Source organism: Saccostrea cucullata, unplaced genomic scaffold, assembly GCF_032062105.1.
Source record: "Saccostrea cucullata isolate Sc308-1 unplaced genomic scaffold, CSIRO_AGI_Scuc_v1 ctg2274, whole genome shotgun sequence".
NCBI classification, from domain to species: domain Eukaryota; kingdom Metazoa; phylum Mollusca; class Bivalvia; order Ostreida; family Ostreidae; genus Saccostrea; species Saccostrea cuccullata.
In genome coordinates this window covers 1-21,738 of record NW_026926076.1, presented here as the reverse complement: position 1 = coordinate 21,738, position 21,738 = coordinate 1, and the positions used below count along the sequence as shown (strand labels likewise).

General features: G+C 33.4%; 1 protein-coding gene across 1 annotated transcript; it reads right to left on the bottom strand.

Annotated features, from left to right (window-relative positions):
- Window positions 1-7,658: 7,658 nt before the first annotated feature.
- LOC134270683 (probable serine/threonine-protein kinase pats1) lies at window positions 7,659-20,412 on the bottom strand (the record flags this gene model as incomplete). Its single annotated transcript, XM_062752927.1, has 5 exons — window positions 7,659-8,983; window positions 10,140-10,261; window positions 12,533-12,772; window positions 13,574-13,828; window positions 19,927-20,412. Coding segments are annotated over 5 exons (2,330 nt in total), but the record flags the coding sequence as incomplete, so codon positions are not given.
- Between the last annotated feature and the right edge of the window lie 1,326 nt (window positions 20,413-21,738).

Here is a 21,738-nt window from a genome sequence, read left to right as displayed (position 1 = left end):
CCCTCCCCTCTTTTGACGTCATTTTCAAGGCCTCATTTGTTTAGACATTCCGTGTAAAATTTAGGATAAAAATTCATAGAACTTCCAGAATGAAGTGAACATTTTATATTTTATAGAACAATAATTGTGTCCCGACAAATACCTGAATTAACGGGATTTTTGGATGCCAAATAATCATATCAAATGAGTTTTTCTCAGATACACAGAGGTCAAAAAACGTCGTTTTCGAGGTTGCGCCGCTTGGACATACCATTGCTTACAAAAACATTACTTATTTATTAAAAAATAAAATTCATGATTTGTGGTTTATTCTTTGGATAGAAAAGATGATGCTTACTAGGTATTTCAAAATTCATTGATGTACCTTGAGCGATTGTAATTTTATGGCGCTAGTCCACGAACTTTTTGATAACCCCTCGTATATGTTAGATTACGACAAATTTATTTGTAGGAACAAACAAGGCCTGTTTATATGATTATACCACTGTAATAACACGCCTGGATAGAATTTATTACCACTGTAGTACAACTTTCCATCTATTGCCCAGTAAAAGTCGAGAAAGCGATCAAAATAATCATATTATATAAATTATTCCCTTTACTATCCATTGTTACACTGTATGTATGCCCTGTAATCGGAAGTGTTTTAAACTCATTGTACTAGGTTGTGAAGGGTCGTGCTAGTCGTACATTTAGTTAAATTTGAAAAAGTGTGATTCGTAACAGTTGAACATTTTTCATCCCCCCCCCCCCCCAATATGTCCTTTTTAGCATCCTTGAACAAGAATCAATAGCGTGCACAAATACCGCAATAGAAAAGTTCACAGATCTTACAAAAATATCTTAGGTAGAAAAAGTTGTAGCTATAACGTCCAACTGTCTATCCTTGAAAATATATAATATACTGTCGCATTATCAAGTCTGTCGCGTAAGTAAATTCAATCATGCATCTAATCCCGACATCATGCCTCAATTCAATAGCAGGCAACAGACAATGCTTTTGGTCAAAATCATTTGGCTGTCTTTAAGTTGAAATAATTGCTATGCTTTTCCATAAATAAGGAAAGTATTAATAAGGTAAGTAAAAAGGGATACCTTTATCATGACCATAGCTACTTAAATGATTAGGGCAAAAATAAGCTTAACTATAAATGGCGCTGGTTAGTGGTGAAAGAGGTGGGGAATGACGACCCGTCACCAATTTGTGACAGTCATTGGTGGCGGATGCTCTGGCGATCATTTGGCGTTATCGTCAACCCCACCACACATGAACGAGTGTTGCGGTGCAGCTACACATTTCTTTCTATCAAGATCATGCCACGAAGATGATGTTAGTTCGTTATCGTCAACCCCACCTCACATTAACGAGTGCTGTTGTTAATTCGTATGACATCTTGTGGCTTTATTTGCACATTTACTTTGATTTTAAACATCGTATGACATCTTGTGGCGCTTTTTGCGCATTTACTTTGATTTTAAACACTAATAAATCCAATTTCAACATTTTTATTACCTGGATATGTTAATGGGATATTGGCCCATTGAACAATATTGTATTGATTTAACATTGAGGACATTGTTAATGGGATATTGGCCCATTAAACAATATTGTATTTCACATTGCTTACATTGTTAATGGATATTGGCCCATTGTATCATATTGTAGATTTTACATTTTTGATGGGACATTGGCCCATTCATCTGACATGAATACTATTTAAATTGGATATTGGTCCATTGTATCCATTTTGCGTGGCGTTGTACATTTGCGAAATTTATCCAGTGTACAATATTAAGCCTATTTGGGGTCGCCACATTTGTTGTTGAGTGTTGGGAGACGACCCGGCGGTCGTTCTCAAATTTGTCATATATCAACGCGACCAGACACGCCAAACTTCAAATAAGTCCTTTCAAATAATTTAGCTATGCTTCATATAATAACAACTGAGATAATTACCAATAACAATAAAAGTAATGGTCAAGTCGTGGTCTATTAATTGACGGAAGGTGAATGACATCAAATTCCGTTTGTCATCAGGTGGTATTGTCACGTCTCCGGCGAAGACTTTGTTAATGATCTCTTGTGGGCTTGGGAGTGCACCTCCATTTCGACGTCGTTGACGCGGACGTTTATAGTCTATTCAAAATCAAATGATAGCTATAGGCAGAATGTTAGTCCATAAACTCAATATTTTTTTTTTTTTTTTTTACAATTTTTGATAAGAAAGGTCAGTTGGATAATCCTGTATTTCATATATGTAAATTATAGTTTTGTCTCACCAAACGATGGTGAGACAAATTTTTATTATGAATTATGCTAGCACATATATTTGATGCAAAATACCAAATCCAAGATGGCCTCCTTAAGTATGAATTCGCAGTTCATAAGCTTTTTGCAAAGGGTGCGGGGGTTATTTTCTACATCTAAGTGAATTCTAAGTAAATTTACATATCACTCGTATATGTTTGCTTGAAATTGAAATTTTGTCCCCAATATAAGATTTTATATATTTTTTTTTATCCAAACTTTAACACTTAGTGGTCAGGTTAGCTGTCCGTTCAATAGATATAGATATCTAACACCTAGCTACTAGTTTAATAGCTACGACCTTAAACGCAGCTCAGATCCCGTTTCAGTTAGGGAAACCAATATCATTCAGAATGCCATGATTAATATTGGTCAAAGACTGATAAAGGATATGATGAGGATTTGGGTAAGTTTTATTATGTTTAGTAAATAATAAGTAATTAAATAAAAGTGATCAGCTTCAGATTAAAGGCGGGACAACATCTTGGAAGTAGCGCTTTCTCTCTGAGGTATCTTTGTCTAAGTCCAATGTCAATGAGCTATATCACACTCTATTTTGAATCAAGGTTTTATTCAATTCATGATAATTTAGAATAGAATTTACATTTAAGTGTTAAAGAAAATCTTTTCTCCGTTAAAATTAGAATTGAATCTTTCAAACCAACTTTTGTTATGCTAGAATATTGAGAAACACATTTTAAAAAATGCATATTAGTATTTGTGATGTAAGAAAGGTAACTCTCTTTTATAGCTCTACTTGGATACTTTCCTTTAAAAAAAACGTTATTGGTAATCTAACAAACACACATTATGATAAACATGATGACTTTAAGTTTTATAGACAACTTCTCTTACATGTACTTATGCTGAAATATACCTTTACCTGCATATGGATTTGATATATTTCAGTTGATTCCAAACACATACATGTCAGCATGCTCTACGTATAAACAATTTCTAAAACGAGGTAATTTTTTGACAAACAAGTTGATTAAACAGTAATATCAACAGTTTCGTTTTAATTCATTATTCGTAAGTTATATGGTCGATGCACTGTCCTTCTCAGCAAATACAATTTATCACTGACTCAAATGCTGTTACATACTTATTGTTGATCTATTATTTATACACTGAATTGACGGCGGGTTTTTTCGTTATTTCCCCGATCATGACAAGGAGCACACGGCGAGTGTGACCGGTTAGCAGGGGATGCTCACTCCACGGCATCTGATCCCAAATGATATTGTATTTGCTGACAAGGTCATTGTATCTACCATAGAATTTAAGAAAATATGGCTTTAAACGAGACAGTTGAAATGACCTCTTCATTAATGAAGTTGGGACTAAATTTCTGATTCTTGAACAGATTGGTTCTTAATTATATTAATTCGACATTACCCTACCAAAAGATGTTATTGCTAGGTCAAAATTATGATTATTATTATCTTTTTATCAATGATAAAGAAAATATGTAAACTGTACTTTTATTTACCTTAACTTATTAGATAAACATAACCTATTACTTGCATTGTAAATTTCTCATCGACAATAATCCTTAGACTTAAGAAAATGTCTTCGCATTTCAAAAGGTTTAAAAAAAATTCTCAATGTATAAAAATATTCAAAGAATATATTCGTATTTTCTTTTAAAAAAAATATGCATCATTACTTAATTTGTTTCTCAAGTGAAAGTTTAAAATCTATTTGAGATTTTGACCTCTTTATTTCCATTTAAAAAATAATGTATATCGTGAAAACACTGTAAGTATTGTCTACTAAATCAAAATTATTTTATTATTCTTTTCATTGTTTCCCTTGCTTTGGATATCGCTATGGTTAATGCTTATCAAAACAATATTTTCCAGGAATTGCACTTCAGTCTTTCATGCATATCTGTTTAATCACTCCGTGTGTGCATCAAGTACAGTATACTTGGAATCTAATTTTCTTTCAATATGTTGTTCAAAAAGATCCCAAATATTGATAGAGATTAATCAAAACATAAACTTGTGCTTTTTGTTACAAAATCTATCAGAGATGTATCCAAAACAGATCTCCCACTTTTTGTTGCCCCCATTTGTACAAGCTGCATGCAAAACCGCTACAAGTATCCTCAACTTCATTGTGTTGGCAGTTACGTCAGATGCAACTAACCGACCATAAGGTCACTCCGACATCTCATCAGCAGAATCAGGGAAAAATACATGTACTGAATTAAACATAAATGAATTTATTTTCAAAAAAAAAACTTTAGATTTTATGAGCAATATAGTTTCTCAATATACTAACTATTGTACTTTGTATTCCCTTTGGTATTGTTGGTTTATAGTTGCTTTAAACCGTGTGTATATCTAAATTTCTTCCATGAAATAATGTATCACACAATAGAAAGGCATGAGTAAGAACGCCATATAAGTTCAAAGGCTTTTTTATTATCCTATATATCATTAGAATAGTCTCTTTCCCTTACTTAACCACTCATTAAAATGGTATAAATAGTCAGAAGGATACACATGGTCCAGGAAGATATGTCTAGTTGTTCTTCTACATGTGTTTGTTCTTTTATTTGGGGATTGAGTGTCGACCCATACAAGGATTATAAGAACAGAACCTTAAACATTTGCAGACACTATATGAGAGGAAAGACCCATTTTATTATCTTCTATCATCTTATTGGCAAATTTGTTTAGGATCCTTAAATTAAACCCTATGATGCTTATATATTCCCTGGATTATTAGTCCATGTAAAAGGGTGGTCATCAATATTTAGAATCTTGAACATGTTTCTTTTATGGAAGGCTCAAATTAAATTCCATCCAGCAAAAGAATTTACAATATTCATGCGACTAAATTAAAGTTTATTTAGTAATTCTAGGTTTTTTTTCACTTTCCTAATATTTTTGTAAACTTTGAGATCATGGGTCCATATCAGAATAGTTTTGAATAGATCTGAATACATTATCTCGATATTGGTGAGTTATTTGTTCAACGGTTATCCTGATTTAACCTTTCATCAAAATTAAAGTGCTGTCTGGTCATTATTCTTGGTTCCTTTTTATTAAGTTATGCGGGTCAAAATATATGGTCAAGGTCAAAATATATATATTCCAATTGACAGGAATACATATGTGAGAGACCAGCCAACCAAGTCTTTAGTTATGGACAAGATTAAAGTTTTTCCGGACTAAAAAAAACATACAAAGAGATGAACATATATTGAAAAGTATATATATATACCCATGAATCTTCGATTCAGGGGGCAACCGATGCCCTCAAGAACAGCAATGCCATAATTTGTCCTACTGTTTCGAAACCATACTTAGATGGTGAAGGCTCAATTTAGTTCTAATCATAGGCAGGGTATAGTCACAGTGGGTGTTCAAAGTTTTACACGAGAATTAATAAAAGAAAGAAATAAACTGATGAAGAAAAGACAGGATTATACTAACTAAAATGAATGCTGAGAGTCTTGATATTTAAGTGTTTTTTTTTATTTAAAGAACATTAGATTTTGTCGATTTCGCAAAGCACGAAACGGAAAGCTTTTTGCACCTCAAAAGAAGGTAGTCTACACAATACTACGACCTTAAGTGGTTTACTTTATTTAGGGAAAAATATCAAATAAAAAATCTGGTCAATAAATCACAAAACAAAAAATCAGATAATATACGTAAAAGTATTTTGTTCAAGTTTACATCAGCCAACCAAAAACTTACAAATGTATGCTAAAATGATAATGTGTTAACAAATAATGACATACAAGTGCTTTGTGGTCATTTGGTTCCACAGAAGTAATTAAGCTTGAATATGTTGATGTTCAACTTGTGACTACACTGCAGTTAAAGGATCACAAAAAAACATCCATTTTAAAAGAAGAAAAACTAAAGAGTTAAGTCTATTTTAATCTTGCAAATTCTCGTTTAAAGTAAATACTTTATGTAAATTTAGATATTTCTATAATAAATTAAAGTATTTAAATCAAAGACCTCATGACTAACGACGACTCATAATCAGCAGGGCAAAGAGAGATTGATTTTGTCACAATTACGTATAATCATGCTTAGTTTCTTTTACAGGTACATGTATCAGCATTTGCCCCAATATTAAAAAAAATCCCAGTTGCAAGCGATAAATATATACGTACCTGGTATATAAAATAGACATCTATACGATGGCTTTATATCCGCTGGATCACTTTTCATTTTTTTAATTCCTGTTAATGTCAAAATAACTGAATTACATGTAGGGTGAGTTCACCATGCATCGGACACATACCTTGCTTCGGACAACATTAGGCAATAAACTCTCTTTCAACTTAAGAGTTCTGTGTAGTTATTTGTTTCTGTCATAAAGACGAAGATTTAAATTTTTTAATGATACCGATTGTGTTTATCATGTTGTGATAAAAATACCCCGCAAATGGCTTTGAAGTTACGTCATATTTTATATCATCAAAGGGGAATAACCCGAAATTTATGATTTTGCAATTTTTAGAGTTATCGTTCTTTTAAATTCGACTTCCACGGAACGAGTCGGACTTTGGTGAATTTTGTCAGGGATTGGTAATTTTACATAAATTATAATTAAATTTCACTTCAATGTTTGTTTAATTCTTATTAGAGCTGGTTTTTACTAGTATGCTATTTTCACCGTACATCGGACACAAATTAACCATGCATCGGACACTTTTCGATGCAAAGGTAAACACTACCATTTTCATACAGAACCCAGCTGACAGCTGTTTTTTGTGGAAAAGGAAAATAAAAACTCTATTTTTTCAGTCAAAATACAAGTTATCGATATATGACGTCTGGAATTTTACTCAATTTATTTCTACAAACCAGAGTATGATAAACCATGAGAAAAAGGCGCGAATTACGGCATTATAAGCATTTTAAAGCATTTCTAAGGCAGAGTGAGGTCTCGAGAATCGTTCTACATTTGTGCAATAATATCGTCGATTAAATTAAAGTTGAGGGTTATTTCTTAGATAAAAGATGAAAATATATCCATATCAAGGATTTTAAAGCACTGTGATAAAGGTATGATATTTTTCCGGTCTCCATACCGTCTGTCCGATGCATGGTGAACAATGTCCGATCCATGGTGAATTTTCAATTTTTTCTAAAAACTCGATTTTTGGGGATATTTTCTCAATAAACGGAATATAATAGTGTCCTAAATTGTTATTTTAATCACAAACTAAATGTTTAACTCCATTTTGATAATTTTCCGTCGGTAGCGATTTCGCTAGAACTTGTTGAAGTACAAGGGTATCCAATGCATGGTGAATTCACCCTATCTGTTTTTTTAATGTTCAGAAATATTTAACATCTGGAAATAATCGGGTGCAACTTTTAAGTTAGGAAAATTTAATTGAGACCTGGTTCTGTTCAAGCTTTGATAGAATGGAAAGGTAATGTTTATGTTGTTATTATTTTCATTTCTCTACATTTTCCAATACCTGACTAACTCACTGATATCAATAGTGTGGGGATCAGTAAATGGATGCAAAGGGCAATCCATTTTTTGAATATCTTTCGGAATGTCTTTTTCTGGTAGGAAGTGATCTAAGATATCCATTGCAATAGGATTTTCATTTTCCACACGACATCTAAAGCCTCTAACAAAATATAATTTCCTGTGAAACTTTCCAGCAAAATTATTTAGCATATTTTCTACAGTGTCCTGAATTTTCTGTGTTTTATCCGTTTGTAAAATGCTATCTGGCATTGAAGGAATCACTTGAAGTTGTATGGATTCTTTTGTGACGGACAAAACGATACGATAATCCATGTAGGAGAACAAAGCTGCATCCTTGTAAAGGCAAGATGTGCCTTTACTAAATAGTACTTTCCAATCCTTTTCTTGCATACAGGCAACAACAAGACGAAAAAACATAAAATATGGCAAAAATCCAAAACAGTAGATAAGAACGGATGATTTATTCTCGGCCCCCTTAAGGAAATTTGGTATTTCGTCCTCCATTTCTTTCCTGTTCATGCATGGGACGTAGTGGTTATCCTTTCCAACAGCCAGCAAACCAAGCCTTTGTGTGAAATGGAGAAGTGATTCCTTATGATCAAGTAATTTATTCTTTGCTGGCATAAACAAGATATCAAATACTTTAAGTTTTGGTTTTACAGACAGCAATTCATCTTTATGTTTCCAAATTTCTTCCAAAAGTTTGTCTCCTAAATTTCCTGTTCGGTAATACTCATTCCAGTCCTTCAGATTTACAGGAAAACCTTCAAAATGCAACTTGTCTGTTATTATATGTTTGAAGGCACCAATAAACCACTGGACGTCAATAATTACCTTATCATCTAAACCGGTCTCATTAAAATACAGAGCTTTTCCAGCATCATGGTAATATCGTAGCATATTCTTTTTTTCTACTTGTGAATTATCTGGACCTTTTGATGTTATTTCTGATACATTTATAATTCGCTTCTTGTGCTTCTCCTGGTTGATTTCTAGCTCAAATAAAAGCCATTCTTTTGGGATGCTTTCTTTCCAATGCTGTTGACATGCTATTTCGAATAAACACCTTTCAAATTCATTAATAGATTCAGAAAGTTGTGTACAATAGCATGTGCCTTTTTTGACGTACTGTGATAAATTTGAGGTCTGGGGGATCTGACGCTGCAGGCTTTCCATAAAAGCTTCTTTGTCCTGCAAGAATAAAATAATGTTAGTTGCAATGGATAAAGCTGAACAGTCTCGTAAGAAAGGCGTATTAAGTATTGATCTCATAGGTATCAGTGTGGAATTGCAACGCATTTTCATGCTGATTATCTTTAATTGCTTTGACTGAAAAATCAAACTCCATATCCTTGTTTAGACCCCGCGATAACCCCGGCGGTCATTGTTTTTAGCCGGGCGTATTGCTCAAAGAGCAATTGCCGGCTTATGTGATCCTGTTCAAGGCATGATGTTGACCCCATAGTCACCATGTTAAAGTTACATGCAAAATATATTTTTCAGTCTCAACCGCTTTTGAGATAATATAAACGATAAAGAAAGCAACAAAAATAAAACGAAGTTTTATCTTTATAAAATAAACATTAGTAGTTATGACTTTGAAAACTTCACAAGTCAAAAAACATAGTTCATTGATAATCAGTGTTACCGTTGTTCTCTACACATACGAGGTAAAGCAGGAGAGGGAACCAGACTGGTATGTTTTTTTTTTACATTCAGCTGCGGTACTAGGTTTATTCTGATTCTGACAAAATCGGACCGTGGCATTAGGATTGAAAAACTCACTGTCAGTGTCTTATAATTTATATTGATATTTTTAAAATAATTTTTTCATCAGAATATAAACGTGATTCATATAAGAAAGCCATTCTACACTGTAAATGAGCCCGGCTCTCTGTACTTCTGAGTACTTTGATTTGGACATTTTAGAATGTACACAACCCAAACATACTTCCATAAAAGGTCCAATTTTTTGGAAATTTCAAGATCTTAATTTTTTTCTAAATAGTTCATTGTAATTCTTTAACCCCACTCTTCCCCAAGGGGCCATGATTTCGATAACTTATAATCTACAATATCATAGGATCCTACAGTTTTTATCTTTCCATACCCAGTGGTACTTCAGAAGATTCTTAAAGATTGTTGGAATACATTTTAACGTTTACCTTTGATCGCCTGTAGCCCGACACTACCCAGAGCTAAGACCCCAACAATTTTGATTCTTCTAAACAATTGCGACGTCGCGTGATTACATTCAATCTACAGTAAAATTGAATAGCGACGTCACGTGATTACATTGAGTAAAATTGAAAAGTACACAGTTGAGTATATACGAAATTAAGCGTACCTTAAATTGTCGGTTTTCTTCTTCCCAATGAGTGGCCACTATTAGAACTACGGGCTTTGTATCCTTTTCGTTGTCAGAACCACAGTATGTGTGTATAGATTTAATCCAAAATTCAAAGTAGTCTAAAATCAATAAATGGAAAAAAAAAGTTAAGGTATTAAATGTATTACGACCATGTTTTTAAAAAATAAATGAATGATCCAACATTTTTTATCATGGCTTCAATTTCAAGGTGTTTTTTAATATATATGCTCCACCCGAGGAATCTACCAAAGCATGATTATTGCCCGATTAATTTCACCTTGAGTAGAACTTTGAAGAATATGGACAGAGGATGTTTTCTAGAGATATTGTAAATAGTGATTTGAATTTCAAACAAAATCTTGATGAAAAGATGCATGAAAATTTTTTTTTATAAAAGCATAAAATAAATTGAATATTTTATCCCATATGCTTTGATAAATTAAAATGTTCTCTTTTTCATCGAGGACAGATAACTTTTCCAAACTTCAAAGAACAAAAATATCCGGCTTCTTATATGTTATCAGTCTGTATAGATTTGGCTCATTTCAGTTTTATTGTTATCTAGGAATGTATTTGTTATCAATGTTATCAATAGACTTTAATTTAGGTCATACCAATTTTTCTTTGATCGGCGGACCCGCGCTCTCTTATTTAGACAAAACTATACAAACAACATCAACTTCAGTTTCCAGCAGTATGGAAACCTGTGTTATTTTCGTTTCCATTTCCGCTGTTTTTCGTATTTTAAATCTGCGTATTCTTCAATTCAGAAAAAAAAATGATAATTATCTTTTCAGATTTTATTCGCCCTCGGCCTACAAATTTTGCCCACAAAAAGTAATAACATTATTATTTAACCACTTCTCCACTCGTATTTTTTGTCATTAAATTTCTGACGAACAAAAAATTTAATTGGTATGGCCTTAGCAAGAAGTGTAAAAAAAAATGAAGGTCTTAGCATGCAAACTGCTATTATGTACTACAATTTAATAAATATTATGTGCTCTTAAATACTGAAACTGATAAACATTTTGGTTCATATGAACCTGAAGCACATTTGCAGCTCTGTTCTGCAGCAACAATAGGCACTTAAACAAAGGAAACTAGTACATGTATTTTCTACAATAACAATAGGTATATAGGATTTAGGGGGTGGAGGTGGGTAAAATTTGTAAACCACATTTCATTTTCGGAGCCAAAAGTTATTTTGTTAAGGATGAGGCTTATAGCCGTAACTAGAAGGCGATAAAGTATGAAACCCGGAAAATCCCTTCTGGACCTATGAATTCACACAAAATAGTCTTTAATAAAAATACGCAATTTTGTACGGACTTAGATCACATAAATTCTTTAATATACATAAACACACTTTTCCAACAAAGAGCAGCAAATATTTCCATTTCTAATTTTTTTTCTCTGTGAAAACTCTTTGAAAGTTGTCGAAGTTTATTTCTTGATAATTCTGCCGGAATGTAAGTTAGGCAGGTCGATAGGTCAGGAGCTAAGGAGGCCTAATATGCATGCAAATCTCGTGCACATATGTCTCTGTGTCTGACGCTAAGGATGCCAAATATGCATGTAAATCTCGTGCGGCTGCGCCTTTGTGTTTGACGTCAGTGGGCTAGGACTATTGAAATTGACATGGAAGTCTTCGTGTGATTTAAGGCTATGTCTACATTTTTAAAGTTTAAATCTACAATTTTTCGCCCGCTATGCAAATTATTCCATGTTTCCCACTATTGTTGATGCCCTGTCATGCTCTCAAAACTAGACAGTGATTCCTTAAATAACACTCTGGAAATCAAACAACATAAACATAAGACTGTTGTCCAAAAAGGATGGTGGAGTGACCAATTGTATTAAATGTGTATATATGATTCTTGTATGTTATGAGGGATTGGGGACGGATATCTAATTATTTGAAAACATTTGTATATCATAAATCCATTTTTTTTTTGTTGAAATTACAAATTATGTATTTTTTGTAAATATATTTAATTATCAAATGATTTTAAATCAATTGAAAGAACGCAATGCACCCTACTTTTTGACAATCACTTGATAAAAAAAAATATTTTGGTTGTAACGCCTTGTAAAGTGTATTATCATTGGATACAATAATAACCTATATTGTATAAGCCGTATTGCCTAAGTCACAGTGATATACATGTACCTTAAAAAAGCCTTATCAATGAAACCCTTTATAAGTTTACACAAGTACATGTAATCATACTTCACATTCTCTTTAAACCGATGTTAACCTCTGCTTAAAAATAATCGAATGTTTAATTGATGTTAATTTTGAAAACATATGTTTCAAAGTGATTTCTGTAATTCAAAAAGTAGAAAAAATAAAACATTTTATGTACCTCCATAGGTCCATCCAGAGAAGATACTACCATCTTGATCACAAACTTCCTTATCCACCTTCTGGTCAAGAGGTTTAGAGGCGTCAACCACCACGACATAGAAAGCTCTCCTGGTCAGATAAATCTGGTGACAGGCATAATATGCACACTGTCCTCCAAAGTCAAAGAAAGTCAGAGTCCTTGAATCCAAGTTTTTAGAATTATTTTCAACATTTTTTTGGTCGTCGAATTTTCTTCTAGCTGAAAAAGTCATTAAAATAAATATTTGCAGAGCTGTAGCGTTATAGTTTTATATATCTTTAGTTTTTGTCCATAAAGCTACAGATCACGTAATGCAATAAATGTGCAATGTAAGGCGCAAGATTATCTCCACTTTCCAACTTTGGTAAATCACCATTTACCCCTTAATTCCAGACATGTGCATTCTTAAACCGATATGTATATTTTATACAACTCTCAACCCTTTATAGTCGCCTCTACATGCGAAAAAACTGGCTACATTTGAATTTTCTGAGTACAGAAAATTCTCATTCAAACGAGTTTATAGCTTCGAAATATAGACCACAAAAATGAGGTTTGAGATGTATAAAAAATAAAGATTTATTAAAGAATGTGTATGGAATTATGTAGCGAAAGGTAGATGATTTACCAATGTCCTGCAGCTAAAAAGTAAATACATGTATCTCACTGCTGCTGATGAAACAAACAATTGATAAAGCACGCGGGAAAAAGTTAATTATATTTAGCAAACAGAAAATACTAGTATCTATGATCAGTATTGTCAGATTAATTTTAAAGAATGCAGAATTCAGAATAAATCAATTATAATCTTAGATATTACAAAAATCCTTTATTTTAGAAACATTATAGTTTATGTAAATATTAACTCATTCGTATTATTTGTGAAGATTGTAAATTATAAAACATCACAATTGTGAATTTATGGGTTTTTTTTTTAAACACAAATGCCCATGTAGATCCTTTTCTACCTTTTTACGGTGGAAATTATAAATAAACGAAGTTTAATTTGAATAATCTTACCTTTCAATGACTTTGTTTTATCACATAATTCAAATATTTCCTCATGCACCTCCAATCCCTCAGTAGATTTTACTTCTTTAATCTCTTCTTCACTACAACGAAGTAGACGTTTAAGTAGCGTGGTTTTTCCCGCCCCAGCACATCCTACAATCATCCCCCGGGCGTGGTGGACTGTCTGTGTTCCTCTCTTAGCGTACTCCACATACCGCTCTCTGGCCTCCTGGTCCCATCTCAGTACTTCCAAAGGGACTCCTACTGTATTAAAGGGAAAACATCAAACATCAGAGCATCAAGACAAATAATAATTCTTGGACAATAGTGTCTTCGTTGTTTGTTTCTGTTGTCAACTTTGACCTTTGCCATAAATTTTGAACCAAAGGAAATACAGACATCATATTTCATATGCATACTCCATGATTTTAGTTCTTTTAAATGACACTCTGACACTAAGGTCAACGACCTTGTGATCTTGACTGCGATCCATATGATAAAAATATTTTTCGACATTACGCCATGACTTTTGAACCATTGGATACAGAGACTTCATTCTAGGTATGCATACTTCACTTATTAAGTTCTCTCAAATGACAATGACCTCGTGACCTTGACTGTGACCTATATGCTAAAATAGTTTTTTTTAACTTTCGACATAACTTTGGAACCGAAGGAGATACATCTTCGCTAGCCAAGGGTATCTGATACACTACTCTCCTTATAAACTCTTTGCATACGGTGTTGATAGAAGTTGGGTTTTTTTTCTCGATCGAGTTCTGATTGGGATTGGCACACCCGGTCGACCAATCAGCAATTGTTTTTTTTTTTTGTAAATGACGATATAAGCGTTCGGGACACTTCTTGATTCTTTAGTCTCAGGAATGAAAAACGCATAAGATAACATGAAGTTCTATAAATAGCTATGGCGTCATCCAATATCTTCTAAATACATGATTATCATAACAAAATTTGAAGTAAAAATAAGATTCTAATACATTTTATGGATTTGCACTATTCGGCTTAGAGAGATAGCAGATACGAGCGCTGAGGATAAAATAAATCTACTTACTGGTATATAAAAAGATGGATTTGGTTAAAAGAAATTAAAGATGCAGACCGATGGGAGTTTAACTTTAATCTGGACAGTTCCCAGAGATAAATCATTTAGTCGGACAAAGATAACGAACGCACGGGAGTATAAATGTAGCTCAGTGGGACAATTCGGCAATGGAAAGCTGAATTTTGTCTCTTTCTGGTTACATTTATTCAGGTAAAATTATTTTGTAGACTTACGCGCGTTTTGGTTAACATTATTTAAATGTTCACATGGCTTATTTTATTTACAAGTTAAGTTTTTTTTTAATTATAAGTAGTTATATTTCTAATAAGGTTTAGTATATTTTGTAAAATTATTTATTGATATTATAAATATTAGAAATAGATTGTTTACTTTAATAAAGAGTGGAAAGCTGAATTTTGTCTCTTTCTTTTTGCATTTATACAGGTTGGGTAACATCTCCACTCCCCATAACCTGTAATGCGCTGAACATGCAGGAAGAGAATAAATAAATCTGAGGGAGATAAAATGTAAACTGGGACATTGCAAATCGGATAAACTTTGTCTGGTCAGGACCAGGGAATTGGAGGAAGGTTTTCCCTGGCCCTTCAAACCTCTCACATGCGGAAAAGCGAACGATCCCGGGAGTTTACAACCAGATCCAGTAACCAGACGCATAATATAGAAAACCCAAAAACAAATTCACAAAACTAACAGAAATCCGAAAAACAAAAATTTCCCCACAAGAACATTTGAATTGTTACGAAATGACTAAGAATTGTAGTTTAGATTTGTACATAAATAATAAATAAACATAACTCATTTAATTATTATTGCTCTTAATTATTCTTGAAAAAACTTTGATTTAATTTTTTTTTCAACACATGTCTTTATTTCTGTCGATGACTCAATCTGTGCATACCTGATAGATTCGAGATCACGTGACGAAAATAGGGTGTTGCTAAAACGCGGAACGGAAAACGGAATGTAAAAAAAAAAGGAAATAATCTAAAATACACAAATTTTATCAGAAACGGTAAATTTATGCATATTTAATCCCACATTAATAAATGCAAGTTGATTATAGTCATGTTAAGTCTATTATTCACGAAAACCGCTGACATAGCAGTGACGAAGGGGGTTGTTGGAGAAGAAACAATCTATTTACTAGTACCTGAAAAGAACTGGACAAGCGAAAAAAAAAACAATTGTTCTATTCGAAAGAGGGGGGGGGGGGGGGGTAAATTCCGACTCAAATTCTTTCAGTACTTATTTTTACACTAACTTAATATACATAAATTTAACAGAAAGTGTTCGGGGATTCAATGAACAATTCTATAATGAAAACCTTATTGCTTGGGAAAAAATGGGGAGGGAAAGGCAAACATTTGATATCTAAATGAATCATGTTAATTGGTAAGAGATATAAATATCTAAAAAATATCTTAAGATTACTGTTAGAGTACCCCTTTCGGATAAACACCTCGAGTGTAAAACTTGATAAAAATTTGTACAAAATAGAGTTGCTTTCTATCTATTCAAATCCTGGATATATAGATAGAGTCATAAATCTTAACTGTGGCAAAATTTATGTATCATCTGTACAGTCAATGAAATTAAAGTGTATTTGAAGGTGAGGGTTGGGTATGAATGACCCCGTAAACATTTTCAGTTTCCCTGTTTTTCGTCTCATCTGAAAAGTTGCAACTAAAGAAAACAGTTGAACATGTAGCTGTAGTTCTCCGAAAAAAATATATCATAAACCGGAGAGCTACAGTTCCACCCATTGAAAAAACTGTATATTTATTGCGCACAAAAAAGTGCGCTCGGATCTCGATTTATTTCTCCATGTTTTTAAACTGTGATTTCAAAACATTACCATGATTACTAACCGTGTGTTCCGAGGATATTCTTTCGTTGTTTCCACAACCAAACCGTGGCATTCCTCTTAATTGTTGTTAATAGTACTCCTGACCCTGATATTGTAATCAAAGAACATTTCGCTTATATGTATACTGTACTGCCATTTTGGTTTCAAATATAATTCGGTCCAATTTACTTCGATCAGATATCAACTATATATGAGAGTACTTGATAGAGGAGAAAGGAATGACATTGTTTAAAATCTTTCCTTTATTTGCAATTGAGGTAAGAATTTGGAAAAAAAAAATATCAATAAATATACAGTTTTTTCAATGGGTGGCTCTGTAGCTCTCCGGTCTATATATATTTTTTTCGGAGAGCTACAGATCTGCAGCTACTGAACATGCTGTTAAATTCATTTGTTCAATTCATTCGAAAGAACCTTTTTCTTATGTTCATATTTTAATTTCTCAATATGCATTGATATCATGTCATGATTTAGAGGAACCAAGACGCATCCCCCCGCTAACCTATTTTTGGTGAAAAAATTTACATGAAATTTATTAAATCATTTTTTTGTTGTTGCTGAGGGCACCTATTCCGACCCCAATCTGCCCCCTTTCAAGATTCCTGGGTACGCCACTGCATGCATAATCTGAATGTCAGAACGGGTGCATGTTTTTTTGTCTTTTTTGGCTAGCCCCCCCCCCCACCTTTTTTCCAAACATGTATCTAGTATAGATATTGAACATTGCTTTGTAGTTTTAGCCCCTTCTCCCTACTTTCCACAGACACGTCGCAATATAGGTTAAAAAATCGTGAAAATGATAGTGGTGAGGGAAAAAATTTGCCATTGAAGTTCGAACCTACAACCCCCCCCCCCCTCCCAACGTTTGGGAAATGTTCATCATACTCCCCTTTTTTTTGCTTGTCAGGTTTTTCCTAAAGGTATATATATTTTTTTTTACACCTAGCCCCCCCCCCCCCCACTTTCAATTTGCTTCCGACGCCAATGTTTACAGACACATGTATGTACATACTAGCAGTTTTTTCCTTCTGCCTATTCATATTTTTCGTTTATGAATGAGCTTTCTTAAAAAAATTAATTTGAACGAATCCTTCAGATGGATACCCTGGATTTGAGTGTAGTAAATATATATCTCGCAGACTATATATATTGACCATCCCATGTACATGTGCTAGTTCTGAGGGGTGCATCAGGTTAATGAATATATCGTATTTTACTATAATTTTTCATTAGAGGTGCCTTTTATATCATGAATATTGCTTTTTATGTGTGATTAATATCAATCTAGGTTATTTGCTTGACATTAATTTTCTGTTTTCCGTTCCGTTCCGTTTTCCGTTCCGCGATTTAGCAACACCCACAAAAATATCCCGTCCTTTGACTTCACCGTATCCCAAGGGTTTATGAGGAGAAGAATATGGAAATAACGAACAGTATTCAATCTCAACGTCCATTAAACAAATATACAAAATAAGAGCAGAGCAAACACGGACCTCCGAAACATCAGAGGTGGGATCAGGTGCCATGGAGGAGTGAGCATCCCCTGCCGACCGGTCACACCCGCCGTGTGGTCGTTGTCATAATCAGGAAATAACGGAAAAAATCCGTGGTCAATTCAGTGTATAAATAATGGACTAACAATTGGTATGAAAAACGTCAGTCAGCATTTCATTCAATGATAAATTGTATTTGCTGACAAGGTCATTGTATCGACCATAGAATTTACGAAATGATGACTTTAAACGAGGCTGTTGATATTCTTGTTTAATCAACTTGCTTGTCAATAATTTACCTCGTTAAAGAAATTGTTCATACGTAGAGCATGCCCTTGCGTATCGAATCAACTGAGATATAAATACTCCGTATGCAGGTGATGAAGGTATATTGCTGCATAAGTAAGGGAAGTTGACGATAGAAAAGTTAAAGTCATCACGTTTATCATATAGCTTGTTTGTTAGATTACCATCAGTGTCTTTTTCAAGTAAAATATCCAAGTATGAAGCAGAAGCTGAAACAGAAATCTTAATATCTTTTTTGTTTTATGATGAAATGTTTTGAAACTTATAACATAGACATGTATTAGGATGTACTACAATATGATATATAAAATTTTTCATGAAATCACGCGCATGCACGTGCGCTGCAATCTGATTGGCTGAAACTTTAAATGACTATAACTCCCTTGATTTTTAACCAAACAGCATGGAATTTAGAACATAGATAGACATAAAGGACTCCTACAAGATGGTATGGTCACCATTTACATGCATGCACGTACGTGCACGTGCGCTTTGCTCTGATTGGCTGAAACAAAAATCTCAATATCTTTTCTGTTTTTTTACAAAATGCTTTGAAATTTAAAACATAGGCATACTTTAATATGTCCTACAATATGATAAATAATAATTGTCATGGAAACATGCGCATGCACGTGCGCTGCAATCTGATTGGCTTAAACTTTAAATGGCTTTAACTCCCTTGTTTTTCAATCAAACAGGATGGGATTAAGAACAAAGACAGACATAATGAATTCCTACAAGAAGGTATGGTCATCATGCACGTGCGTGCACGTGCATATGAGTAAAATAGTGTAGACAAGATGATATCGTCATTACGCTCATGCAATCACATGCGCACCCCTGCATTGCTTAAATTTGAAATACTTGGTATACTTTTTGGGAAAACGTTGTTTACATCTTAAATGCCTTCTTTTATGAAACTTACAGGGAATATGGCACGAGAAGGGAGTTGTGGAGCGTTTGGGGAACATCTGTAATGGTTCCCGTTACAATTAGCACTAGTTTGTATTGGTGTTGTATTCATTTTCTTATGCAACACTTTATTTGCATGCATTCACCATTTTGACTAGAGTGTATGTTTTATATGTCAGGAAGAGCAGTACAATGATTCAGTGTACCGTTGTACCGACACAAAAGACTTAAAATTAAGTTCTTACACTTAATTAAGGAGAGACAAAAATGTCATAATTATGAATAAGTTTTAACCCCATCGATTGTATTATTTATAATTCAAAATTTCACAGATATATGTGATCTTCTTAAGCAACAAATATGTATACATTAATGTATACGAGTTACGCCTACCCAAATGAGAACTTTGACTAAGAACCCCACATATTTGGGTAGGCGTAACATCCACTCTAAGTGTCTACATCTCGTATATTAATGTATACATTTATAAAGAGGGTTGCATAAAAAATAGCATTTTGATTACCAAAGAACGTTAATTTTACAAAGTGTTATAACAAAAGTATTTTAAAGAATTTTTTTTTTATAAACATGAACATCATCTTAATAAAAATGTGCAAAGAAGACAAAAAAAAAAAGATTTGAAAAAGAATACACTGCTAATAAATTAAGAATATAATAATTCTAAATTAATAATACTCACAACGTCCACTGATCCTGTCATGAATCCCCACGTCAGACATGGTACAGTGTGTGATGATGTCCAGCTTTAGTTTGTCTATGAAGAGGTCGTACATCTTCTCCGGTATGTCCGGTACATACAGACATCTCTCTCCCTCACTCCTCTCATAACGCCAGGACCGGCAGTATTCTGATATCACGTCACGTGACGCCGTGGTCAGGAAAAACTCCAGATCACTGTCCTCCACCAGACACTCCGTAACAAAGGCGTACATGACGTCATGTCGGGTGTGGTCTGATATAAACGTTATCACACCATCACGTGTTTCTGTGATTCCATCAGGAAGATCTACCAAGCCGTCTACAGTTATATCAGGAAAATATCTGTCTCTGATTTTGTTCCTTATAATTTTGTGGGATTCCTCATTGACATTCAGCTGATATTTCTCAGCTAACTGTATGCTGTACAATAGATTCCGAATTTTTGGCGAATAGTTATGACATTTACCTAAAATGAGAATTGAGCTTTTTTTAAGAATAAGATACATTCTTATGATAAAAGATAATATGTAATTATATATTTTCAGCGATTGATTATTTATAAATAAATATAAGGATTTTCAATTGCCGTATTTGACATTTTAATACTATTAAACTTTTCTGGGGAAATAGCCATTTTTTCTTACTCAATTGTGGCTGATATATAACACATTTTATTCCAGAACCCTATATAATTTAAACCTACCTGTATTATACAAAGAATTTCAAAGCATTGATTATATCTGGGCAGAAATTAAATGAGCTAAACCACCCCCTCCCTTCCCAAGTTGTCGTTTTACGTTTGTTTAAAAGAGGGTATATATTCGGTACGTATTGATATTCTAAACAAATTCTTAAGAGTCGTACATGTATCTGGAGAGAATGTTATATATTGTAATAACTTAGTTTAGCTAGATTTTCAACGAGAAAGAAAAATATATAATTAAGAAGCTGTGAATTCTTGAATGAAATAAAATTTATTGAAAGTAATTTTCAATTCAAATATTTTCTTTGCATTTTTAAGAAAGCTATTCTTCAATTTTAAAACAAAACACACTTTCCTTTCCGCTTTAAATCTCGAGAAGCCTTTAACCCTTTGCAGTTAAATTTTATACCACAACTTGCTATGGCCTAGGGAAGACCCCTATCCATGTTGAAGTCAAAAAGTCAAAGGTCAAGGTCGTAGATACACTCTCTGTGTGTAAAAGGTTCAATTCTGTGAGATTTCTGATGATCTTTAAAGTTTTTGTTGGAATGAATGTTATACAATATCTACCTATGGTGCAGCCTGCCCTTCTTTTAGTGACCCCCCCCCCCCGCCCCCCCTAGATCCCATCCCTACCCTTGATCAACTCATTTTCTTTTTTTTCCTTAAAAAGGGGGATGTATATTCTCTGATTAAACCTGCTTAATTTTGAAAAAATATCAGTTGCTAATATATTTGAATAGATGAAGTTCTTATAAATTATTATTCATATCAGACTGTCCAAAAGTCAAGATTATTCTTATAAATAAAATAAACACGCACTCTGAGAGTATTGCATAAACAAAACATGTCCCCTACCGGGTTTCCTTTTTTCTTTAGGATGTCATTTATACCATGCAAAAGTTATGTTGAATGTGAAACTGCTTGATTTTGAGGTTATGAATGCCTTTAACTAATAAAATAATCCACGTTAAGAAGAAAATTCAACTTAATTCTCAACGTTTTTTTAAGATTTAAGAGTCAATAACATAACAATTTAACACGAACCCGATCTCAAACGATTATGAAAAATTAAAATGCCATAATGTC